This window comes from Mustela lutreola, chromosome 4 (assembly GCF_030435805.1).
Source record: "Mustela lutreola isolate mMusLut2 chromosome 4, mMusLut2.pri, whole genome shotgun sequence".
NCBI lineage: Eukaryota > Metazoa > Chordata > Mammalia > Carnivora > Mustelidae > Mustela > Mustela lutreola.
Genome location: NC_081293.1, coordinates 169,894,051 through 169,920,658, shown reverse-complemented (window position 1 = coordinate 169,920,658; position 26,608 = coordinate 169,894,051). Strand labels below are relative to the sequence as shown.

Below are 26,608 nucleotides of genomic sequence, written 5' to 3'. Positions count from 1 at the left end.
TTTCTGTACTTTTGTTAGGACTTTATATTTTTTTCTGTAAATTGCCTGTTGAGCAGATTTTTTATGGCTATTGGTATGGAAGATGGAATATAGTACCCCCTGATTAATCTCTCTGCCTCTTTTTTTCTCCATGATGCAGGCAATCGTATTTAGTCAATTTTTGACTCATTCAAAAGAAGGGAGGGAAACAGTATGCATTATTCAAAATTTCTGTAATTTATATAGGATTTTAAATATTTTTAGAAAGAGCAAAGATCTGGGAATGAGAGGTGGATTCACACCCTAGTTCAGCCCCAGTGTATCTGGGTAACTCTGGGGATTTTACTTTCCTCACTGAGTCCTGGTTTTCTTAATTACAGAATAAGAATAATAATCTATTTTGCCTAATTGTAGTAATTAGACAAGAGAATGTGTGTAAACCACCTGTCATGCAGCCTGTCAGGCAGCAGGGTACTGGATAAGTGGTTGTTATTGTTACATTGTTATTATAACATTTGATCATGGGAATTCTTCTCAGCTAGGAAGTTCCTAAACTCCCCTGGAGTTTCTCCCTTCCTTATTGTTACATTAAGGTTAGCTACTCTCCCAATCACACCACTTTGGCTTAGGACCCCTTCCCTCCACCTCTCTGATTGAGCAGGGTGTTGTCCCATTCAAGGTTAAGAGTTTGAATTCCAAGTCTGCAAATCCAGAGGCAGAGGAGGCCCCAAGCTGTGATGGAACCCCGAAGAGGCTGTGTGTTAGGAGAGGGGCCTGGAGCTGTGAGCAAACCCAGCATCAGACAAGGTCTCCCTCTGCCCCAAGGTGAACTGTCAGATGGAGCCTGTGATTAATCCACAGTCAAGAACCGACCATGATTCCAGTTGAAATAGTTGCAGTTATAAGTAATAGACCCTGGGGGGCACAAACTTAATATCTTGGATCACAAGAAGTACAGAGGCAGGGCCAGGCCAAGGTGGATTCCTTCAAGCAGTTCAGCAGCATCCTCCAGAACCCAGCCCTTCCCATCTCTCCGTCCCGCCATCAGCAGCTTGCTGCTGGTCTTGAGTTGGCTGCCTCGTATCCTAGGGGAGCTGCTGCAGAAACCCGCATCCAGAGACAGAGAAAAGAAGCTGTCCTCGTGTCTCTTTTAAAGCGTGAGGAAATCTTTCCCACAAGTCCCCCTGCAGATTGCTCCTAACATCGTATTGGCCTCGGCCGAATCAGGAGCAGGACAGTGAAATTACTATTACTGATTTGGGCTGCTCTGGGTCAGAGAGAGGCCAGGCCAGTTCTGAAGTACGTGGCTGCCCAGCACTGGGACAGAACTTAGGAAGGGAGAGGGGAATGGCTGTTGGCAGTGATGGTGATGGTGATGGTCAGCAGTGTGGACCACTGCCACGTGTATTTATAAGGATTCATAAGATATATGCTCAAGATCCAATTTTAATATGCAAATGCTTCAGTTAGTCATCTTAAATATTGATCCATTTGAAGTTTGCAACCTGGAAACTTAGCCTTACAAAGGGAGAGCAGTAATTTTTCCTGTCATTTGTGAAGCTGAGAGTGTTGTTTATGAGTAAATAACCCAGCTTTAAAGGGACTAAGCCTTGAAGAATGAGCATTCACTTCCCAAGCACTTGGCATGGAATGAGTTCAATGTGGCTCTACTGAAATCTTAGGATAGAAAACTCCTGGACAGGTGGGACCCAAATGGGGCAGTCAGGGGGCCAAGGTGGCCCTTCTAGGACTGTGTCTGTGGCGGAGGCCTGCTGTCCAGGTCACCCAGGGACCTCATCCCAAACACCTGAAATATAAAGGTGGGGGGAGTGTATTTTCAAACAATTTTATTCTAAGATAGCCCTTAAATATCGCCAGATCCCTTTGACCTGGAGGAGCAAATTCATGACATTCCTCCTGCTCAGCATGTCTCTGTCCTTGCCCTTCAAGGCTGGCTCATGCTGAGGAGGACAGGTTTCACATGCTAACAGGGCGTAATCCACCATGGGGGGTGAAATGGGAAACAGGGTGCCGAGGTCCAACCTGGGAAGGCTGTGAGTGAATTCATGACTGGAGAGCCACCACGATGTCTTGGATCCTTCGGCTCTAGAATACTTGTTTGGGACTAACTTTCTGAAATGAAGAACCTTTCTACACACTTGGTTAGAAAAGAAACAATCAGGGCACAAGGGTGGCTCAGTCAGTTGGGTGTCTGCCTTCAGCTCAGGCCTGCGTCGGACTCCCTGTTTGATGGGGAGCCTGCTTCTCCCTCTGCCTGCTGCTCCCCCTGCTTGTGTGTTCTCTCTCTTTTCTTTGTCAAGTGGATAGATAGAATCGAAAAAAGGAAAAGAAAGAAAGAGAAAGAGAGAGAAAAAGAAAGAAAGGGAGGAGAGGGGGGGAGGGGAGGGAGGAAGGAAGGAAGGGGGACACCTGGGTGGCTCAGTGGGTTAAGCAGCTGCCTTCGGCTCAGGTCATGATCCCAGAGTCCTGGGATTGAGTCCTGCATTGGGCTCCTTGCTGGGCGGGGAGTCTGCTTCTTTCTCTGCCTGTGCCTGCTACTCTGCCTGTTTGTGCTTTCTCTCTCCCTCTCTCTCTCTGACAAATAAAATCTTTAAAAAGAAAAAAAGAAAGAAAGAAAGAGAAGAAATAATCTGTAGAAGAGGCAAAACCAGGTTTGGGCGAAGTTACCTTGGTGGGACCCTGGCGAGGTGGCCTGGAAGACTGGTATCTGCGTGCATGCGTGTTTGGGGGTGCATGGGGGAGGGTGAAGCAAGCGTACGGCAGGGAGCTCCTCCTGGGATGCATCCTGGAGCCACCCACCCACCTCCCCCAACTAGACCAATTATACCAGAACCTCAGAAAGTGGGAAGTGCAGGGTTGAATCCACCATCTAAGTTCTTAGAAAGAGTTCTCACCATGTGTTACCCTAAGAATTTTGTTCATAGTCCCACCTTGGATAATGTCATCAAGGAAGTTTGTTGTCCCCTCTGCCTATGCCTTCCGCCCCAGACAGGTGCTGTCTTGGGGATACAGGCAGTGAGGGTGGGAGCCCTCGGCAGGCAGGTTTCTCCTCTTCTGCTCCACGACTGAGCCAAGGTTCCAAAGGCATGGTTTTGGTGAGGCCATGGTCACCCCCACGGCCCTTCTGTGTGTCACTTTGGGTGTCACAAATGGAGGAAGCCCCTAATCATCAGTCAGGATCTCCCATGAGGAACAAAAAAGTTCTTTCAATATTATAATAATTTGGAAAACTGATTGATTAAACAAGACCTTAGTTCTAACTGTTGGGGATGGGGAATGACAATTGTTAAAGTAGTAAATCACATAAGAAAGGGAACCCAGGAAGGTCTGTAATTAGAAAAGATGCTCTTAGAAAATATTTTGAGGAAATCCATTTATGTGTCTGTCCTATGAGTTGGAAAGACTCTAGAGTCTGGGTTTGCATCTGCCATTCCACATCCTGGCCTAGGAGTTCAGTTCCCTGATCCCTAGCTCCCTCGCTCCTATAATGGGAAGAACAGTAGCCTTGGGATTCTGGCTAATCCCAAAACCAGAGCAGTTCTAGTTCCAGGGCCCACCGGAGTCCTTCCTTGTCCCCAGCCTCACAGCCTACTGCAAAGGGAGTGCTAGTGCAGGGAGCCAGCTGAGATGGGCTGGTCCCATGTGCCTTGGTTTCCCCTCTGCAGAAAGAGCAAGCTAAGCCCTGTCATTCAAGATGAATAATTTGGCCAGAGTAGAGTGATAATCTCCCAAATCCAATGGTATTCTCAGGGTCATCAACTGATTTCCAGTGTACCCTGGCTCTGTCCTATACCAGCCATGTCCCTCGCGGCAAGTGCTTTAATTTCCCTCAGACTGGCTCCCTCATCATTTGCAAAATAAATATGGTAGCACAGGACTGTTGTAAAGATTAAGGTCTTTGCGATAGAGCATAGGAAACGTGAGCGCAATACCTAGAACATGAAAATAGTCACAGTCACTATGATTGGCTTATCAAAAGAAGCAGGCTTAGGAATTCCTGAGTAGTGCTGTACAGTTTTAAGATAATAAAGCCACATTTATTTAGGAAAAGACCTCTAACTCATTCTCTCACTCTTCCAAATAGCCCTGTGCCCTGTTCCATTCAAATTGGTGAGGTTTTTGTTACTCCAATAGCCAAGTAGTGCCCATGGCCAGGCCCCGCCCCCACACTGATTCTCCCGGGGACCCCACCTACAGTGGTCAGTGTGGCATGGCGGAAGTGACCCCCAATATCTCCCAGTCCTAAGTCCCGGGATTCTTTGTCATCAGACTCACTTGTCGCTCGCTCACTGGGAAGGAGAGTTGTAGCACTTGTCGGGGTCCTGCGTTCGTCTGCCCTTGACCTTGCCCGTCTCTCCCGGCAGGCGGTAAAGCGGTTCTTGAAGCAGGAATGCAAGTGTCACGGCGTGAGTGGCTCGTGTACTCTGCGGACATGCTGGCTGGCCATGGCCGACTTCAGAAGGACGGGCGATTACCTCTGGAGGAAGTACAATGGGGCCATTCAGGTTGTCATGAACCAGGATGGCACTGGTTTCACTGTGGCTAACAAGAGGTTTAAGAAGCCAACAAAAAATGACCTCGTGTACTTTGAGAATTCTCCAGACTATTGCATCAGGGACCGAGATGCAGGTAAGTTCAAAACCCTTTACTCACAGTACCTCATTCACCGATCAGTCCTCCCCAGTCTCAGTCTGGTCCTGTTTTCAGCCTGACAATTCTGTAAGTGCAGCCAGATCCTTCAGGTTCAACGTTCATGGTCTTGTAATTCATATTTCAAGTGTGAAATATGAATTCATATTTATAATTCATATTTCAGAGAGCTTTCCTAGGCAACTGGAGAAATGGATTGAGAATGTGCAGGTTCTAGAGAAAGGTGACCCCAAGAAAGTGCATGGCAGGGTCACAATATGCAGATTAACCAAATTCTTCAGCTCGGATGAAACTCTGGTGAGCTCATGTACACTCTGTACAGCAACCTGGCATCTTCCCTGTGATCCTGAAGCCAAGAGGAGTAGAGAGATCTATGCAATGGACCTTCTCTGTTACAAATCCATCTATGTGACTATGAAGAGGAACCCAGGCCTTTAAAGTTAGCCAGTTTTGAGATCTGCCATGCTTCTCAGTCCCTCGTTCTTTCCAATATTCTGAGAAGTTGTTAAATACTAGAAGGCAAAAATGCATCCCCACTGGTGTGGCCGTTGGTGGGCAGTGGATGAGAGCTGTGTAAGGGGCATTTTGTTTATTAGAGCCACACCACTGCCTTGCAGACAGTGCTTTGTCTGTCTTGGACTCACTCGAAGGGCAGCTCCATCAGCCTCAACATAGCTGTTTCCACCAGCGTGATTTTAGGCACCTGCTCTTTACCTCTGACCCCTCCCAGGCAGCCCTGAGCTCCAGGCGTCTTTGCAAAGACTCATACAAAATAAGTCTCAGTGGATAGGAGGAGATGGAGAGCCCTCAGCCAACTCTGGCTCAAGCCAACTTCCCAGACTTAGTAGAAAGCAAGGGAATTTGTTATCAGGAAAAACGTCCTTGAATTTAAATTCTAAATAGTTTTAGGTTCTAAAGTAATTGCAAAGAAACCAGTAAAACAGCCGGCTCCTAACACTAGATTAACCACGAGGGATCCTTACCAGGGAATGTCACAAGAAGTCCAGAGCCTCTCCTTTGTCCCTGAGTGGCTGAATTTCCCTCCTGGTTCGATAAGCACGTTCGTTACAGTATCGGACGGGTCTATACCTGCAACCTACGGATTAGCTAGGACCGAGCACAGGGACCAGAATGCTGTTGCATTCCTGACATGCTTTGGGACCTCTAACCTTCAAGTCATCCTACCTGTCAGCCCACAGTTTCAGCCAGATCACCATGAAACCTATACTTTGATAAAAGATTGTCCCAGAGGTCTGGCTCCCCTCTGCCATTAACTAGCCATCTAACCTCAGGCTCCTCAGCCAGGACATGGGGATGATGATATCATGATCACTTTAGGAATTACAATGGATTGACTCCTGTGTGTCAGGTACTGGGCTCAGATCACTGCACACATGGTTTTATTTAATCCTTAGAACCACCCAATGACATCAGCGCAATGGAACCAGTTCCTGGGCGGGGCGGGGGTGGGGGGAGGGGTGGGAGAGGGTGGCTCCTTGTTGATCAACACCAACATGAACCAAATTCCCATCTTAGCTGTTGAGATCAGATAAACAGCCCTGGATAACATCATCCCAACTGCCTGGATGAGGAAAGTGAATGACTAGCTCAAGATCTCCCTGGTCTTGGAGGGGATGGGTGTCTGGCTATCAGACCGGGTGGTCTGCACACCTGACCCTGACATCGCAACTTGTCACGAGCTAGCTCTGAAAAGGCGCGGCGAAGCCAACCCCTCACTCCAGATGTAAGAAGGCCTGCTTCTGGACATCTGTCCTGGGCTCTCGGATTAAAGCAGTTTGCACAGTGAAAAAAACAGGTGCGATGCGCGATGGCCACTGAGCCTCCTCATGGGCATCCGATGAAATAAAGCCCTGACTGTGTTCTCGAAAGAGGAGATTCTGAATCTACCCCCTGACGCCTCTTCAGGATACTAAGTTATCCTTCCACACTTTGCTTTGGCTCCTCCCGTTATTAGATCACGATTCTGTTTCCTGATCCTAAAATAGCAAACACATCCGCAGTACCTGCCATTCGTTAGCACTTGGTCTGCATTCTGCCAATGACTCGCACCAAGAATATAAATAGGTATGGTATTTTCCATTTTATGGGAGGGAAAAATGCGGCTCTGACAAACAGGGTATGGAATTTGCTAAAAAACCCCTAGTCGGTTTAGAGGCAGAGCAGGGATTCGAGCCGTCCATTGTTTTAAGCATTCTACTCTTGTCTCCAGACACGCCAGCTACAAGGCACCCTGTGGCAGAGGCTGACGTTCTGAGGGAAGTTTTAGAATTTCTTCACTCTCCACTTATTTCTGTTCTATTTTAGGTTCATTTTAACTTATCTCATTTTAGCTTAAAAAGGATGTGAACTTAGTTCTTTTGCTGTTGATTAACCAGGAGCTACCTTTTTTTTTTTTTTTAAGTTGATGGTTCCAAAGTATTAGATCAGATTTCCATTAAGATTCCTAGAGTATTCATACCTTGTTTGAGCTAGCCTTCATGTCCTTTTACAGCTGAGCCTGAGGAAATACCAAAATCATCCATACAAACTTTTCTTTTTAATTCTATTGACTATTGGGTGACTATTTCAGTGAAAATATGATTCAGGGTGTTTGCTATCATGTAGGCGAAAGTTCCCGTTACTGAAAGAGTAGAGTTTTCATTGTTCATACTTGAATTCACATGTACCTAACCACATATATGAGATGCAGATTTTCCCTGAGAAAGCCTGCTTCAACTCACACAGCGACCGAGAGCCTTGTGCCTGCCTGTGTAACCTAAGGCCTTCTAAAGTTGAAGGTGTATCCTGGCCATTTTCTACTAGAAACTCCTGAAGCGTGCACTCTAGAAAGTTGGTCAAAACAGTTGTAGAAGTGGGTGCGTCTGAATCCTTCTGGAGGTGCCTCTAACCTCTATTTGCAGAGGCAGGGGGAGGTGACAGAATCTGAGATGATCGACAAGGGGGGAGACTCCTGCCTGTAATTCACAGTGGCATTCCTCCTCTGAGCTCTGCCCCCTTGTCCTGGAAGGAAGGTGTTGGATGTTGCAGGGCTAGCGTCCTGTCCGTCTGTACTAAAGCAGCCCCCCACATGTGTGCATCGCTGAGAAAGCACGTCACGAGGGTACGCTCTTCCCTTCACGAGCATCGTGTTGAACCTTAGGAAGGGTCTGTTTTCTGCTAACTGGAACTCCCACATGTTTGACATGGGTTACCTTCAACAGTATCCGGGCTCTAAAACAGGTCCAAAGGTGGCAGTAAAATTTAAAGCAAATAATGTGTCTTTCCTTTTCTCTATTAAGTTTGGCACCGTTCCCTATATCGTTCTATTTCTCTTTTTTAAAAATTTCATACCATTTCCTATTGAACTGTTTGGGAACCTTCTGCTTGTGCAACACTGGAAAAGCAATGGTGGTGAGCAGATTGAATCTTGCCAAGTCATAGGCTCCTGTAGCGGACTCACTTCAGTCTTGCTGGCCGGTGCCTGCTCCCTGCTCGGATGAACTCATCACGTGACTGAAGCGAGCCTGTGCGTTTTGTCAGTCTGGTGTGTAGGACGGACGAAGGCTATGGGTCTAGTCTGCTATTTCCCAAACGAGGGCCTCTTGGGGAAACGGTTAGATCACAGTCTCAGGGGATTGTTGCTGGGATTCCATCTGCATTTCAAACTTGAGTACCTGAAAATGGAAAATCAATGTTTTAGGCAATCCCCGGCCTACAACGTTGTTTTTCGTAAGTATTTTTTCATAAGTATTGAGTAAGAAGAAATCCTGAGGACATTATATTCTTTGGAATACCTGATCTCTTATGAAGGAAAAAAAAAAAATCTTTATTTAAGGAGTTCTAGACAAATGGCACCCAAATATATTCCCCATCCTGGCTTGCCCAGTATGAGAGGGATGTTCTTCCACATGGAAGCCCTGCGCTTTCAGGAACTTTCTTGCACTGTGAGTGCATGAAAGTGATCTCAGCCATTCACATCCAAGCTTGACAGAGACGACCAAGCCAGCCCTTGAGTGAAGTCCTGAGAGAATGACAGAAAGTATTAGCAGGCAAATTTCGATGAGAAAGGCAGAAGGCTGAGTTAAGACCCTGGACTGCTCATGGGTGAGGACAGACCCAGACGCCAGGGACAGGAGGAGGGTGGGAACATGGGGTGAGTTCCTCTGAGAGTCTGGCCCTACTACACACATTCTGGACATATTCTCTGAATCTGCACATCAGTCACCTCCATTTATAGAGAAGGGAATGGAGGCTCAGAAAAGCTTCTTAACTTGCCCGAGACTGTGTGGCCCATAAGTGGTAAATGAAACAAAATAAACACAAGTCAAATCAAAAGTCCCTACTTTCCTGGCTATATAACTTCTGGAAATCCGGGGAAGAGAGACCTGTGTCCTAAAGAGGCAGGGTGAGGACACGGGAGCAGAGCAGGTGGAGGGGCCTGCAGAGTGGGGAGTTGGAAAGTGGTCAGACCCCAGCTTCCCTCCTGTTTGGCTCCGGCCATCTCGGAGCCCCTCTAACTACAAGCCCTTCAAGTCTGCAAGAGTGGTCATGTCCTTCACAGTTCCTAAAAAATATCACAAACTCAAAAACGATTAAGGAAGATAATCTTACAGCAACAACCACAAGAGACTTTCTCCACCAGCCTTTAGCTGAGCAAAGTGAGCGCTCGGATGTTCAACGATAAAGACTCCCCTCAGATCTCAGAAGTCCGTAGGGCGGTGTCACGCCGCGCGTGTGACATGAAGCAGGCCACACTGGAGGCTCCATCTGGGCAGCCGGGCTTTCTGAGGCACATACTCTAGTGGCCGTGAGGTTATCTACTCTGGTTATTGCCCCAGGCGTCTGTAAATCAAAGAAGCCCTCAAGTTAGAGATAGTCCATCTCCGAGGAATGCCGCTGTCCTGTCCAGAGACGCGGATGCCCCTCATCACAGGCCACTTTCCCCTGTTATGAGGTAAAACCCTGACCTGGGCCGGGGGTCACCCTGAGGTCTCCTCTCCAACTGGAGGAAACAGGCGACCCTCCACCTCCTCTCTAGTCAAGTTCAAAAAAAAGAGTTCTGCAATTGTTTAACCTGTTGTTTGCAGGCTGTGAGTGGGGGAAGCACGAGGGCCTCTTTTCTCTACACAAATCACACTTGCAAACAGCTTGGAAACCCTGGGAATGCAATTCCAACCACTGTTTACAGCGATTCACCAATCTAGACATGCCCACGGCGTGGCCGGGTCTGCGGCGGCTCTGTCATTGTGACCCGATTGAGAGCAAGGGAACAGCCAATAGGAATGGAATGGACGGACCTTATTTTGATATTAAATGCACAATTCCCACAATATCCCGAGGTTCCTCATGGCTTCATGGGTCAAATATTTTTTTGAGCCTCTTCTCTATGTCGGACCATTTGATAAGCCTCTGGAACGCAAAGATGTGGAAGCCAGACTCAGTCCTTGCCCTCAGCCTTCACGAGGCCGCCATTCTCTGTAGCTGAGCTGGGTGGGGGGACAGGCAAAGGCAGGTAGGCCAGGTGCTCGGGGTCCTCAGGCCTGGACAGGAAGGGGGCGCTTTGTGGGTCTCTGGCCTCCCTCTGCCGCTCTATTCCAGGGTCTCACTGCACGTGTGTCATTTGAAAAACTAAGACTAGTTTACTCATCCCTTTCCATGTTGAAATTTATTTTAGAAATTCATGAATTGATATCTGAGAAGTGCCCAGACAGCTAGACCAGGAGAGAATGAAATGAAAAATGTATTGGTGTGTCCTGTAAGTCACCATTTTCGCAGGCAATTGTTGATTATGTTGTATAATTAACATAAATTACTATCCAGAGGACCCTCTTTTCAAACTATCAGTGGCAGGTAATACAATTAATTAGCCTGTTCCTCCTTCCTGCAACATAGTGTTCTGATTTTCCTCCTGCCTTGCTAGCTGGTTTTCCCCAGTTCCAGTTGCTAGATTCTCCTTGTCCATCTTGAAGATGTACACCCCTTCTGCATCGGCACCTTCTCCCTGGCTGGCCTCCTCTTTCTCGATGGCTAACTGCTTCTGGGGTCTCTTCTGGGTCCTACCCATGCTCAACGGCTCCTCTCAATTGCTCACATCATGATCAGTCTGATCCTGTTAAAACTGAACTCTTGATTCGTCCCACTCCCGAAACCTGCTTTCCCCAAGTGTCCTCTTTGCAGAAAACAGCAAAGCCATCTGCTCCATCGGGCACATAAACCTGCAGGTCCTTTGCTACTTTCTTTCTTACATCTTGGCCCATCACCAGATCCTCCTAAAATGCATCAGGGATCTAGTTCAGAAAGCCTTCCTTGTTCCTTGACTCACAGCACATACCATGAGCTTTAGTAAGTTTATTTATGTATTTGTTTGGTCTCTGTCTGTCCCACTGGATTCTGATTCCATGATGGCGTGGTATGTCTGATCACCACCGGGTCGCCAGCACCTAGCATGTAGACATGCTGAACCGAGTGGAATGGCAAGTGATAAACAAAAAATATGCTCATCGTAGGAGCTGAATTCTTAGTTATGTTGGTGCAGTGTCATAACTTAAAGATAACTTGGTTTCTTTGACAGGTGATTATTAAGTGTGTCTTCACTCATCGCTGATGATAATACACAGCCTGTGAAAATTCCCATTTAAACTGAAATGTTAAAGGGAATTTTCCCTCATGTTCAAGTGCATTAGTGGACCATGGAAAGAGCTGAAGCTGTTGGTGGCTGCCCATTTCCCTGGAAGAGATAAAACTCTCATAGCCAACAGTAGACTATATTGATGGCTTTTAGTTGCCACCAAATACTCAGTTCTTTTACTCTGTGTGGGACTACTTCTTAGTTCATCTGATTTTGTTGTTAATGCAAGCAAAATACTTCTGATACTACTTTATGTTATAGGCGTGATCTGTAAGTCTGCCTTTCCTTTCAGAATGTAGGTGTACTAAATTTATTAAAATTTTAGGATACACTGAAAAGGGCCCTAATTTGAACTGACAGTGGCAATCAGATTGAATTGTGTAAATTGGGAAAAAAAAGAAAAAAGAAAAAGAAAAAAAGAAAATTTCAGAAAAAAGGAAACAAAATTCTCATTTTCCTATTTTTGAAGTCTTTGACATAATTGGCACCAACAAAAATTTACCAAATTGAGGTCCTTCTTTTTTGTAACAGAAAAAAACTAATATGTCACAAACAAAAGAATGAACTTAACATATTTTAAAACAATGTATTTGCTTACTTCATGTGAGCTTTCCCCATGGAACCGATTTTGTGCTGGTGTGGTTGATCTCTTCTTTAAATCTCTGCAAATCCTAACCATTCCTGGCATTATGGCTTAGTAGACTTTGGTGCAACCCATCACTACCTATTACTGTTTTTAGTGATTACTGATTGGGTAGCCATGGACAACTTAACTTCTCTGGGTCTCTTCACATATGTGTTTTATTCAGAAATTCCCATAAATGACTGAGTGACTTGTTAATAAATTTCACTCTAAGTTTGCTATCATAGAACCTGAACTTGATGTCACATACTCCCTTAGGTTGCTATTTTCAATTTCTATCTTTTAAAAAATGTGCTGCATTTTTTTGCATGTGTTCTCTGTATATCCAGTGAGATCATCTGAGTAGAAACCAGGCTGTTAGCTAGCTCACTCTGACCTTAGTGTCTGAGGACTCAGTGGCCGCTCCCTGGGGAAGCATGCCCTCCTTTGTCAAGGAAAAGCTGATCTTCATTTTTAAGAAATTGTTTTTAATTTAATATTTAATGAATTGGGACTTTGTATGTTGACAGCTGAGCACTATGCAGTGTATAGAAGAAATATAAGATCCAACCTCTGTCCTTGGGGAGACAAGATGCATGAGAAATCATCAAACATTTCGTAACAGTATATGAGCTCTATTGCATGACACACATTATAGGACTTGGGAGGGGGTCAGGTGGGCCAGGAGCAGAAACAGAGATTGCTCTATGGAAGGTGCTCAAATAGGCCCAAATCTAGAAGAATGCGAAGACTTCTGATGCAGGGAAGGGAGGAAAGCCCAGGACAGCAGATGAGAGTAGCTCTCATGAGGAAACAGCCTACATAGCTAGTCAAGTCAATGGGACAGTGAGGATTTGGCCCAATCCTAAAAGGAATAGGTGGGGGAGCAATGGGAAATAAACTTGGATAGACTAGGTGTGCCAGACATGGAAAGCCTTGAAGAGTCTGAACTTAACTCTTAATTCCATGATAGGATTTGTTAATTTAATGGGACATGCTTTCTTGTGCCAGTCAAGCTTTTCCTGGTTATTAGAAAAATGTTGAATAAAATCCTCTGAGAGAAGGGGAGATACTGTCTGTCCTAGTTTTAGGTTTACAATTCTTACTACGTGAGAGGGAAGCCGTGTGCGTAGATGAATGTGCGGTCTCTAACATTTGCTCTAACATTCTTTTCTTCCCTCGATAAATCTGTGTCGTTAATGACAACATGTAAGTCAACCAGAGGAGAAACAGCCGATTGGATGACGGGCTTAAGTGAATCTTGCTTTATGTCCTAATGGTCAACATATGGGCTTCTGTCAGCCTGGAGTGGCAGGAATTTCCAAAGACGCAGGCCCATCCACAGAGAAAGACCGTTCGAGAGAGTGCCCTTCCTCCGAGGTCCCAGAGGTGTGGATCTGGGAACTATTAGCAAAAGCTCTCCGTCCTCCTCTGCTGTCAGGAAGATGCATGTCGGTGGAGACAGAAATGTTTTTGCACTGGGAACCCTGACTCCATTATTAATATTATAGCTCCAGGGAAGGGATGCTTGATTCTGGAAAGTTCCCGCGGCACTGCCCCACCAAAAGTGAGTCCGATGGTCCCAGTTTGCGGGATTTAGAAACTCTGGTTCTTCACCCTCCTTTTCCCCCCATGCACATGGGAACTCTGTGAAGGGTAAAGACCACACTTGCGGGAAGGAGAAAGGAAGATCTGGCCGGAACTCGCACCTTCCCATGGCATAGACATTCCTGACTGCCTGGATCTTATGGACACTGCGTCTGGGCAGATCATCTCCTAGCAGTGTGGTGTGAAGGCGACAGTGGAAGGCTGGGTTCCCTGAGGCCGAGTCTGCCACGCTCCGTCTGGAAACTGGGATCCGAACCCAGGCAGGCCACACATCAGGTCACATTTCACAGACCTAAACCTAAGGGAAGTCAGGGAAAAGATCTCGGACTGGCAACTTATCTTAGGTAAACTGAGTAAATCAATGTGCAGTAGGAAATAACATTATAAATCACTATGAATGATTTTTAAAGAAATGTGATTTTTGAATGATTTTAAGAATGATTTTTAAAGAAACACATCTCATATGTGTTTATCTTCTTACCATATACCACTTTGGGAAACTAATGATAGGGCCATTACTCAAAATATTTTTAAAACTTCCATTGAAGTATTTGTAAAGCCCACCACACGAGCTTTGGCGGATGCTGTAAGATGCAGATATGTTACCTATAAAGGTCCATTTGGGGTTAGGACATGTCTCAGCAAATCTTAAAGTCAAGTCCAGGGGAGAGTTAGGTGAGGGAACAGGCTAAGGCATGCTGTTTTGGGTGAGAGGCAAATTGGTGCTATTGGCTTTCCTGAATCAGAAAGTTGTGCTTAGCGAGAGTTCTTCCCAATGCTTTCAACCATAGCCCCATCAGTGACGGAAGTTAAAACCACCTTGAGGTTTTGGGAGGCGTGCATGTTGGTAAAACAGAGAAAATGGTCTTGTCCCTCAAAAAGGTGACAGGAGTTCAGCGGGGCTCCGAGTACAGGGACAATGCATGGAGGCCACTAACTGCAGGCTAACTAGCCTTTCTCATTCTCATGTAACTGTAGGCGTCTTCACTGTCTGTGGCATGGCATATGCTGGCGAAAAAGTCCCTTCCAAAAAGATTACGCATCAGGACCTTTGCAAGTTCTTCATTTGCTAAAAGGGTGAGGGGAGAGAGCAGGAAGGGTTTTAAAGTTCATCCTCCTGGGATCTGGCAGGGCTGTGGGCTGGTGCTCTCTGCCAGATGCTGCCACGGTCAAGAACTTGAGCTCTGGACTTACACAAGCCTTCCTGACCTGCCTGCTGCCCGCTGTGTGATCAAGTTCCTCCCCCTCCTCCACTCCCCCATTTCCAAACTGGTAATCACAGACCCTACTTTCTAAGCTTACAGGAATTAAATTAGATAATACAGGCAAAATGCTTCTCATAGGCCCTAGCCCGTGTTGGTGCCCCATAATTGTTGGCTCCAGTTATGAACAAAAAGAAGAGAAAGAGGATGGAAAAGAAGGCAGAGGGCAAGGAAGCAAGGGCAAGAGGAATGAGGGGAAGAGAGGAAAAAGGCAAGGAGGCACGGGCTTTGGACTTCAGGCTGACGTTGGAGCTCGTTTTATTAATCTGGGGCTTCCTGCTGTGGTCCAGGCAGGACCACCAATTAACTAATGAGGATTGACTCATTAATGAATGGTATAGCATTGGGCGGGGGAGATCTAGAAGTGTATGTCTCAATATTTAGAACTAAAACAAGCAGGAAGATCATAGAACTCGGAGGGTCCCTTTCACAAGGTACACACGCACACACACACACAACACACACACACACACACACACACAATTTATAGTCTTTATTCTTACCTCCTATTTTAAGAATAATGGTGATGTCTTCTGCTTTGGAAAGGACAGTGGGAGGTCCCTAAGACAGCGGAGGCTTTCTGCTATCATTGATAATGGGGCTTTATTTTCAGTCCGGTAAAGGAAAGCAGTGCCAGCAAATTTTGTATAAATTCTGCACCCTAGAAATGTTCTTTTCAGGGTTTTCGTGAAACTGCTCTATATTCTGCTTGAATGATAGCAAGTGTCAAAACTGCTTTCCTTCCCTACAGTCTGTCATTAAATCTACTTAGATGCAAACCCCAAAAGAAGAGCTAATTTGTAGTCCATTGTACTGTAGCCTCGTGGTCTCCCCAGACGACAGAGCCACCCTGCACCTCTTGGCTGGCACATTCCTGGGAGCCTGGGGTCCTCACAAAGGAGGCCATTCCTCTTCCAGGCTGTGACCCCTGTTCTCACATCAGTGGCTCTCAACCTTCAAAAACCCTTCTCCTCTTCCTCCTTCTGGGCTCTCCTTGTGCCTGGTTTGGGCGGCCAGTGGAGAGTGGTGTGTCCAGATGAAGTGTTCTCTGGCGTTCTGTAACCGAACGCTGAGCTACTGAGATCTCAGTGCCAGAGGCTTTGTTTCCTTGACTGAAACCACTTCTGAGTTAAGCTCTTGTCAGTGGCCATCACTTTGACTACCTCAGAGATTTGATGGCACTGAGGTCATTTCCCTGAGCCCTCCTGTTCAGAGTCTGGTTCAACTTTTTGCATCTGAAGGACAAAAGCACCCCAACTATCGCTGCGACTGGTCAGACCACTGGCTCAGGACCTTCTTAGGCTTCAGGCCACCGGGGAAAGGTCACCAAGTTTGATATCAGTAAAAAGCCCATAGCCTGATTCGGGAATAAGACTCTTCACCTCCCTCTTCGAGCCGCAACCCCCCACCCCAACACACACATACACACCTCACAGAACCAAGGGGGAGAGAAAATTCCAATTGCGTGCATTCTTATTTTAATGAATGCATATTGGTGGAAGTGAAGAATGCTTATGGGTGTGCAGGTTTATGGAAAAAAACACAAAAAGGTGAAAATTCAGCAGCCTCTGGGGAGGCAGGTGAAGGACCCATTGGGGGGGGGGGGTCTCCCTTGCACCATGGCTCAGCAGTTACCTCTGAGGTAAAGATTTCCCACTCTGCATCTCCATGCTGACCTCTCTCCTGAGTCCCAAAGAGTATTTTCAGTGAATGTTCCTGCCTGGAGGACCCACTGTCAACAACAAAGTCAATGCGTTGAAAACAAAACTCAGTATCTCGGCTCAAAGCCTGCCCCTCTCCAGGTGTCCCACCCCAAGGAAGGTCACCAGCATAAACCCAGTCACTCAGGCCAGAAGCCTGGGAGTATTTCCTGACCCTCACCCTCTGTGTCCTGCCCATCCTGCCTCCCCCACAGTCCCCTGAACCCTTTAACCTCTCCCACCCCCACTAGCACCGTCCTTGTCCGGTCACCCTGTGTCCTCCCCAAGGCACTTCACTGCTAACTTGGCTCCTTGCCTTTACCCTGGCCCTCTGCAATCCATCTGACCCCGGCACCCACCGTGAGCCTTCTGAATGTAAATCCACCATGTCCCCCTTTGGGTAAAAGCTCTCAGTAGCCCTCTTCTGTCCTTGGGTTAGAGTTTCTATGCCCTCACCTGTCCCACAAGGCCTTCCACATCCCGGCTTCTGCTCACCTTTCCCGCCTCTGCTCTCGCCACACTCTCCTTTGAATGCTGCCCTCTAGCCAGGTTAAACACCTTTCCGCTCCTCACATATCAGAGTTTTGCTGGTTTCCTGGTTTTGCCTCGGTGGCCTCCTCCCTCTTCTTTTCGTTACTAGAACATGAAACACATACAGAAAAGTGCACACCACCTGTATAGCTCAGGGAATGGTCTCCAACGAACACACCCATATAATCTATGTCCAGACCAAGACCTGAAGAGCACTGATACTCCAGAAACCTCCTCATGCCCCTTTTCACCATTTCCCAAGGGAAATCACTACCCTGAGTTCTAATAGCATAGAGGGATTGTTCCCACTTTCGTACTTTATGTAATTAGAACCTACCGAATTGTGTCTGATGTCTACTGCTGCATAAAAAAACCACCCATAAATTTCACAGTCTAAAACAACCTTAAAGTCCCATCTCAGACTCATCAGTCCTTGCTGCCGTGCTCTTTTGTCCGCTTTGCCACCAAGTGAAAATTGGCCACACTCCGTGCCCATCTGCCCTCACCCCCATTCACCCCACAAGATCGCTGCTGTGTCCTCTGGTTCTGCTACAGCAGCTCTCCTCAGAGGGTGCCTGTTACCTCCTTCGTGTTGAGCCGAGTGCTCTGTTTTCAGTCTTTCCGTCCTAACCCTCTGCCCTCAATTCCGTGAGTCCCAAGTCCTAGTGATTGTCCCCCCTTTCACCCATCACGTATTTGTCCTACGCTCATCGTCTCCTGCCTGGACTAACCAGCTGCCTCAAGGATACCTCCCTGCCCCATGCCGACGGGCTTTCCACTGATGACAAACCTGGACAGGCTTGCTGCTCACCTGTAGCAAGGCAGGAAGGCCTTGAACCCCTGCCTCCCCACGCCTGTGCCGCGGCCACACTGGCTCTGCGTCCCACGAACGCACCCCGGCGCGTCTGCTGGGAGGTTCTGTCTTACCCAAGATGCCCTTTGCTCCCTTCTCCCTCCAGACCTACTTATCCTTTCCATCTTACCTCCAAAGCCACCTCTGTAAAACTGTGCTGGTAACAGCTCCTTTTCTGACCCTGTTTGCTGCTATTGGTATTAATAACACTCATTATCATGACTATATATTTGACTCACTCTCTCTGGAACATAAGCTCCTCGGAGCAGGATCTCTGTTTTGTTCTGATATATCCCAAGCTCCCATAACTGTGCCTAGCACATAGTAGGCACTCAATAAACTGGCTAATGAGTAGAAGGGTAACATTCACTGAGCCCTTATTTGCCAGGTGTTTTTCCTGCAGGATCTCATTCCCTCCTCACCACAGTCCTGTGAGGAAGGAACTCCATTTTTATCCCAGATTCACAAGGGAAGAAACTGACGTCTACTGCGATGAAACAGCTTGCCCAAGGTCACCCAGCTGATGGATGGCAAAAGCTAGGACTTGGATCCCGATGTGTCCAAGCTCTAAATAACCTGATTCTACCATCGTGAGTTTGTCTCCAGTGCTGCTTTGCCCAAAACTCTCCTGGAGGTTACAGAAGGTCTTCAGCAAACAGAAGAGTTATCTTAAAGTACTGCGGGTACCTCTTTACGGAGTAATCTCTTCATTATAGTATGAGTGCTCAGAGAACAGGAAGTGGATTCTAATTATTTTACCTCTCCACCACCACTACCCAAAAACTCTAAAGAGTCGGCACAGTGTCTTACATGTTTGTGTTCATTAGATGTTTGTTGAATGAAATAACAGGCGTGCTGTTAGAAGCAGTCCTTCTTGTCCAGTCAGTAATTCTGAGCACTGTCCTGATGATTGCCCCCAACCGCGTGCTGCCTCTTCTGTGTGCTTCTTCAGCACGATAGAGGCTCCTGGCCATCCCTGGCTGACCCCCTTCTCTCCCCTGACCCCAGCCCTTTGCCATCCTTCCGGTCAACATGAAATCCCCTGCCTGTCTTCCTGCTGTCAGTGGCCTGATCATGCAGAACAAGTTCTGCCCAGCCTCTCCTCTTCTTGACCTCACGGCCTGCTGGAACCTGGCTGCTTCCTGGGTCATTCTTGACAGGCAGGGCAGCATGACATTTATGTAGATAATTGGAACACACTTTGGATTGCGGTAAACAAAGAGAGTCACGAGGCAGTGCAGGAGTTATGAAGCAGGAGAAATTTCTTGTTAAATGATAGAGGAACTGGAAGTAAATGAAGACCCTGTCTTTTTCATCCTGACACACTCTTTTTTTTTTTTTTTTTTTTAAATAAGGAGCTTAGCTTCTCTCAGCTTGTCAATTATTTAGGATTGTTGATTGCAAGTAATAGAAACCGGAGTGGTTTAAGCTGAGGGGAAATTTATCATAAGGATACAGAATCTCTAGGAACCCAAAGGTTGGAATGCAACCAGGCCTCAGGGATATATGGAAGCAGCTCCAGGAAGATAGTCCAGAATCTGGGCGGCAACCCCTTTCCATGTCCTGTCTTCACTGTCTATGTACATCCGTCTCATTCTTACTTCTCTGTAGACTTCCACTTGCCCACACACTTCATCATGGTGGATGGCTGCCAGGGGCTATTGAATATGTATTTGGCACGACCGCCTAGCTCCCGCAAAACTGCCAGTCCCCAGAGAAGTCTACCTGATTGGCTGGCACAAGCCAGGTCCCCATGCCCTGTCCAGTCACCTGCCACCAGCAGAGCCAGTGATGGTGTTCAACATGGCTGCCAAGTGTCCATTTCTGTGCCAGAGAAGAAGCAGAAAGGATCCTTCTGAGCTGAGCAAACGCCCCACAAAGGCCCACTACATTTTGTTCTGTTGTCTAATAAAACTCTTATGGAAGAATTCCGGTGCTTCCCCAGGAATAGAACACATGAAGAGGCACCCTATCTTTGAGAGTCTTTTTCAGACACAAATACATAAAAATGAATAGCCATTTAGGAAACCTCACCTTAAATAACTAAGACAATGTTCCAGTGGTAGTTGCCAGTAGGTTTTTAAGCCACTTCTGTTCATTGCAGGCTTAGCATCCTGGCTTCGCCCAGGAGCCTCACACACCTATAGATGGTCCACTGGCCCATAGCGCTTGTGGTAAAGCAGACGGGCGTCGCTCCCTCCTCAAGGTCTTACACCAACGATGCCCACGCCTCCCCATCAGCAGCCAGAGTTCTCTCCTCTTTCACATAAGGCAGGGTAGTCAGGTCTGGGGAGAGAGAATCCCCTCCCTTTGAGGGAGTTCTGACAACTTCTGAACCTGGGTCATGGCTTCCTTGACGTGGTTTGAGGGCAGGTGGGAGGGAGCTAGGATAGATCCTTCTTTCATTCTGAGCTGGCCTTGCACACTCAGTGATCCACCTGTGCAAGGCTGGGTAGAGCTAAACCCAAAACGTTTATCCAGCTCAGAAGTGGGAGCCCTAGAGGTAAGTTGCCCCAGGCAGCTCCAAAGTTTCGCATCAGTCTTTCTTGGACTTGGCCCTGTGGGCAGGGCTTCACTCACAGCAGCCTGGTGCCTGGGCATGACAGACCCTGTCTGGGCCTCAGCACAGGGGCTCAGCCCCAGGCTGTGGTGACAAGGGGCCGGGCACCATCCCAGAGGAGGGATTCTCCCATTCCTGAGGCCTGTTGTATTCGGCCCACACCTTCTCAGTGACCCCTCCCCGGCTTGTCTTCCAGGCTCCCCAGGGACAGCAGGCCGAGTGTGCAACCTGACTTCCCGCGGCATGGACAGCTGCGAGGTCATGTGCTGCGGGAGAGGCTACGACACCTCCCGCGTCACCCGGATGACCAAGTGCGAGTGTAAGTTCCACTGGTGCTGTGCCGTGCGCTGTCAGGACTGTCTGGAGGCCCTGGACGTGCACACGTGCAAGGCCCCCAAGAGCGCTGACTGGGCAGCTCCCACATGATGCCGGCGGAAGGCCCCGCCCACCTGGCCTCCTGCAAAGACTCCGGGCCTCTGGGCTTTCTCGGGGAGATACTTCCTAAGGCATGTGACCTTTGTCTCAACAGAAGCCCCTTCTCCCTCCCTGAGGGCCCCAGGACAGGGGCCACATGCTGCACATAAAGCATGCCTTATCCTCCCCAACTTCCAGCATTCTGGGGGCACATCTCTTCCTGGTGGGGACTGACTGCTAAGAGGGGAAGGGGGCGGCGGCGGGGTGGGGGTTGTCTAGCTGATCCCAGTCTCCACCCACGTAGACCTTTCCTCTTTCTGGAGCACTTGGCCAGAGGGAAAGAGTGCCCAAAGGAGCTTTTTCTGTGTCTCACAATAAATGCTCATAGTTTGAGAAATTCTGTACTTCGCTCTGGAGGATAAAGACAGCAGGACCAATTGCCACTGAATTAACTTTAAATCTTGAAAAGAACAAGCAAGGCTTCTGCCTGATCAATTGATTTTCACAGCCAACCCCTCGAGGGTTAATTGGTAATTGCTTGGAGAAATGGCTTTCAATGAACTTTAGGTTTCAAATGCATATTTTTCAAGGCGTTTATTGCCTTATTAAAGTCTGATGTGACAAGGTGGGACCATTGTCCTTTGGTACAGTTTGGAATCTTTTCAATTGCAAGAGCCTCAGAAAGGAATTGCTCTGCATTACTGTCCCCTTGATATAAAGAAGCTTTAAGGAATGAGACTTCTTCCTTAGGATCTGAAAGGAATTTAAAAGAAGATTGATGATCTGGCAGTGTTCTCTACCTATTGAGGGAAGATGGAGGAAAATAAATTAGTAAGTGGAATATCAGAAAATGTGTCTGTACACATAAGGAAAAATGAGGGAATGATATTTCTGTCTGGTATGGTGCATGTGACCTGTGGAATTTTGTAGACAAAATGGTTTTGAGAAAGAAAACTTCAGGGATGACAAGACCAGGGAACCAGCACACTGACACAGAGGTTTCCAGAGCTAAGCCACGCCTGCACCATAAACAGATGCCCAGAACGAGTTGGCCACGTGTGCCGAGGAGCACCAGCTTCTACCCATCCCCCTTGAAGCATGTTCAAAAGAGCTGTCATGTTGAATTGTGTTCATCTGAGGCTGACAAGATGACAAGACACCAGAGCCCAGAGCAAATGACACACAGCTTTGCTTATATAGTTGGCAACCCTAGTATATTATATTGCAAACAAATCGTCATTTGGAGACTATATTTAAGGGACCAGCTATAATTATGGCAACATCAATGTGCAAATTGTGGCTGGCTTCGGCCACGAGACAAAAGATGACATTCAGGGAAAATAGAGAAGCTGCCACCCCATTTTGCAAAGTAAGTGAAAGAAAGGTGAAATATCTGAAGATAGTTCTCATCCCCTTGGTACAGTGAGGTTCTGGTTCTCAGTGTGGTCTTTTCGCATTAACTAAGAAGATGTTGCGATCTCTGTACCCCGTGCCCGGTGACTGAGGCTCACTCGTTCATTGGAAGCCTGGTCTTCAGTTTCTCAGTCCTTGCAGGATGTCTAGATGGAGGCTCACGGACAACAACCTGCTGGGATCCTTGGCCAGAATTAAGTCTTGCCTCCTAGCCCTTGTCAAAACGAACAGAATTCATCTCCTTTCCTTCACTTCCAAACCCCAAAATTTGTCATCTGATTTTTCCAGAGTAGCTCTATCCTCTTCTTATTCTGTGGAGGCAGAGGGTGGGAAGAGTGGAGCAGGACAGAGTTGCTCTGAGCTCAGCGTGGGCCTTCAGGGGTGAGTGGGAAGTCCAGGCAGGTGGACAGTCTTAGTTACACTGCAGCTGCCTGTGGACGCCTTTCTGGGGGTGGTGAGGGGACTTGCACAATGGTCCCACAGCTGTCAGCCCTTCTGCCTGCTGGGTGAACTATAAAATCTTAACTCCATGGGTGCATATAGAAATGGAGAGGATCTAAGAGGACATCTCAGCTCCTTCCACTCTGTATCTGGGGAAGCTGAGACCAAGAGAGGTGAAGGCCTCTGTGCACTTATGTGCCATTGCCCCCCATCTCCATGGCAAACAGAGGAGTAGGAAAGTCAAGCACTTTATCTAATTTGTCTCAGAATTAACCCAAGTGGATTCTAAGTCATTTAGTATCCAAAGGGGATGGTCATGATTTCTTTTCATTGCTGGGATGTTTTGATCTGACTTTGATTTCATGCTGAGATGCAGCCTTCTTGATAATGAGCAGGGGCACAAATTTCCCTAATCGGTAAGGGAGGCTATGGCAGCCATCTCAAGTGGCGGTGGGTGTGGCCATCACCGAGGGCACAATAAGAGAGTGAAGTATTTTTATCTGCTTTTACTTCTGAAAGAGGAAATCTCCACTACTAAGGGAAAACATTTAAAAACCGTTGAAGATAAATTCAAACTCATTTTCTTTAGGGTTTGGTGGAGGATGGAGACAGCATGATTCTAAGTCATACTGAGCTCTTGATTACCCGAGGCTTTTAAGGGAATGTGTGGCACAAATTACCCAAAACAAAATGAAAAAATCTGCTCAGTTCAGATCCCTTACAAATTCCCTCTCAATGAAAATCTTACTATAAAACAAAGATTTCTAGACCCAAGAGGATGCTCACTAATGTTCTGCAGTACCCAGAAAAGTTCTAACATGAGAGGAGATCTCAACTAACTCGGTGGGGTCTTCTACAATAAAGATATCATCCGCACAGGTCTCTGATCTTAGCAAATGAGTTGTCTTCTTCGGTCATTGTGCCTTCCTACATTGGTCTGCACTTCGCAAGACTGGACAGGACTGATCCGTGTATTCTGTGAGCACGCCTTGTCGGGGTGCATCTTGGTTACCCTAGGATAGCCTCTCACATTCAAGCTCCAGCACAAGAACCCCAAGGGCCAGGACCACACTCAGCCGTGGCTCTGTGCCCCTCCAGGATGGAGGCCCCGGCACAATACGGATATCACCAGACTGAAAGGAACATTCCTGAAGGATCTATCAAAAAGCAACATATTCTGTATGGGGCTGGATGGTGGGGAAAAGACTTGAGAGGGAAAGAGCCAGGTGGCTGTTGCCAAGTGACTGGCTGAACTTGGTGACAGAGCAGAGTGGCTTTCTCAGCTCCCGTGGGTAACCGCCGCCCTTCCTCCTGTGGTCAATTCCCTGTCCCCTCCCAGCATCTACTCCCCGAGGGGGCATCGGGAGGCCCAGAGGTGCAGAGCCTCGGGCCACTACCCGCATTCTCCCTGCCCATGGTGTAGTTCTGTGCGAGGCTGCACAGGTTCATTTCAAGAGATGTTCTCGATCGTCAGAACCATATTCCTTTCTGTTGGAGTTACCACGGAGCTCAATAACATCAGGTATCACATTTCTTTTTCAAAGAAAGTAGCTTTTGAGTCAGAAAATCGAACTCCACATTGACATTTCTCAGCCCGATTAATTTATTAAGGAATCTTCCATCAGCTCTACAAAACCTCAAGCAGGGCTCCCTCTGAAGCAGCCAACATGACTGAGCATGCACTTGTCCTCGATGGCAGTTTCAGGCCAAGATATTGTTATTACATCTCATTTATTAAAGGTTAGCCCGGGGCTGGTGTTGTCTCGCTCAGCTGAAGAACATTCATCTCCCCTCTTGCCTGCTCTTCAAATAAAGGCTCAGAGAGGCGTCCAATCGACCAGAACCATCCTTTGGTGTCTGTTTACTGTACTTCAACCTGGGTTTCCTTCTCTTAAGAGCAAGAAACATACTCTTAACAAATAAACCTCACCAGTTCTAAAGCTGGTGAATTGCTTTTGTCAGGTCTACGCTGACTTTCTGCAAAACAGCCCGCTGGTATAAGCTCACAAAGGCATGCTTATTTTGCCGTTCTCCTTAGCTAGGCAGAGAAAATTCTCACTCATCCATGAGAATGTTCTTTACATTTTTCAGGGGATCAGCAAGGTGACAGGTGGTCTGCAAAGCCCAACATGATTATTATTTTTCTAAATCATAGTTGTTCCAACTCTAGTTTTTTTTTTCCCTGATATTCACATGATTCCTGTCTAACCAAACCTCCCACTTCCATGAGCTAATAAAAGTGTCACGCAGATTGTTACAAAGAACTATTGTTATTTACAAGTCTACATTTTCTGTGAAATCAAAACATAATAAAGAGAATTTTCAGTGTTGACTTTGTTATTTTAAACTTGTGATAGTCTTGCTAAACCCCCTAGTGGAAAGAAATCCCTGCGGGTTATGGGAGTTATTCCCTTGTCTTCTCTCAGGAATACACTTCCTATACAACATTATTAAGAGGTGGCTTTCAAGTTTGTAAAGATTTTCGGGGAGGACTGTTGGCTTACCTTACTGATAAATACTCGTGTGAACTCATGGGTAAGGCTTCTATTCCTGACTGAGGGATTATTCCACATTTTCACCTGGTGTTGCCATTTAAGTGCTTACCCCCTCTAGGTGCCAGAATGCTTTGGCTGTGTTCATAAATTCAGTGTCTCTCCACAGCAGCTAGACCCACGCTGCTGACCTCTCCAAATTATTGCTTTCCATGTAGAGTGCTTGCTTTTGGTTAAAATGGTATTTTTTTCACCTTGATTAGAAACATACAAGGTCCCTTGCCCCTGAATTGAAATCTGTGTATCCTGACCGTGGGTGCTACTCACATGCAAGTAGGGAAAGCTTGGAAAATGGAAATAAACTCTCCTCCAGCAAAGGGAATCCACCCAACATTTGCTTTTCCCTGATGAACTATTTTGGGGTGACGTGACCAAGCAAGGTGCTGACTATGCCCATCAAGTACCCCAAGGTGGCCTGATTGTCAGGCTGCTTGTGGTCCCTCTAGAATGAGCTGCAGAAGAGGTAATGAGGTAATGATACTTGTGTCTACATGGATTCTTTGAAGACCATTTTACCCAAATATTTTTGCCCAAACATTATCAATGAAACTTCCCTATTCACTAGCCCTTTGGGTGAGAAGACTATCTTAGACATTGTACGATCTTCAAAAGCAACCCTCTGTCTACACACTAGATGCCAGAGGTACTCTCCTGCTTCTGAGATGTGACAACCAAAAGCGTCCCCAGACATTGCCAGATGTTCCTGGTGAGGGCAGGAGGAAGCAAGGTGTAAGATTAAACCGTTCCCAGTTGAGAACCACTGATAAAATACTTTGCATCCAGACCAACATCGAAACGCAATCCGTACACTTTTCTGCCATTTTCAGTTAGGAACACTTCACTGGGAGTGACAGTTTAATGGATTAAATCTCTGTATTAATGCATCAGACTAGCTGGGAAGGAATCTTTTGGAATGGGCGTATCAGAGAACCCCTCAGAAGCATGGGGCAGAACAAGACAGGCTGAAACTCGAAGGTCACTGTATGTCCTGGGAGGGTGGGAAGCACAAGGCTCCTGGGTTTCTCCAGATGGCCATTAACTGTAGGGAATCAAAGGAAGGATGGAAGCTTAGCAAGGAAAAACAACAGCGTGGTTTCAGAAGCTGGAGACAAAATTCTTCTTATGAACTCCTCATTTTTACAACACTCAGTGGGAAAGAAAAGCCCCCAGATATGGCCTGGAAGGTGAAAAGAGTGAAACTGTTACAGCTCTGCATAAAATAGTTGGGTAATTCTGAGCTTCTCAGAACAGAGAGGAGGCACCAAAACATGGAGAAAGACTGAGTTCCAGGCAAAAAATAAATAAATAAAATAAAATAAAAATAGAATCTCCAGTTTAAGGCTAGGACGGATATCATGTGCAGGTTAATCATTG

At 46.9% G+C, this 26,608-nt stretch overlaps 1 protein-coding gene across 1 annotated transcript in view; it reads left to right on the top strand.

Moving 5' to 3' along the window:
• Positions 1-25,014, top strand: part of WNT2 (Wnt family member 2) — a 47,340-nt gene extending 22,326 nt beyond the window's left edge. The window contains exons 4-5 of the mRNA XM_059171665.1: positions 4,365-4,629; positions 20,611-25,014. Of these exons, the coding sequence (XP_059027648.1) occupies positions 4,365-4,629; positions 20,611-20,840 (495 nt within the window). The 3' untranslated portion in view covers positions 20,841-25,014. The remainder of the gene's footprint in view (positions 1-4,364; positions 4,630-20,610) is intronic.
• The last annotated feature ends 1,594 nt before the right edge of the window (positions 25,015-26,608 follow it).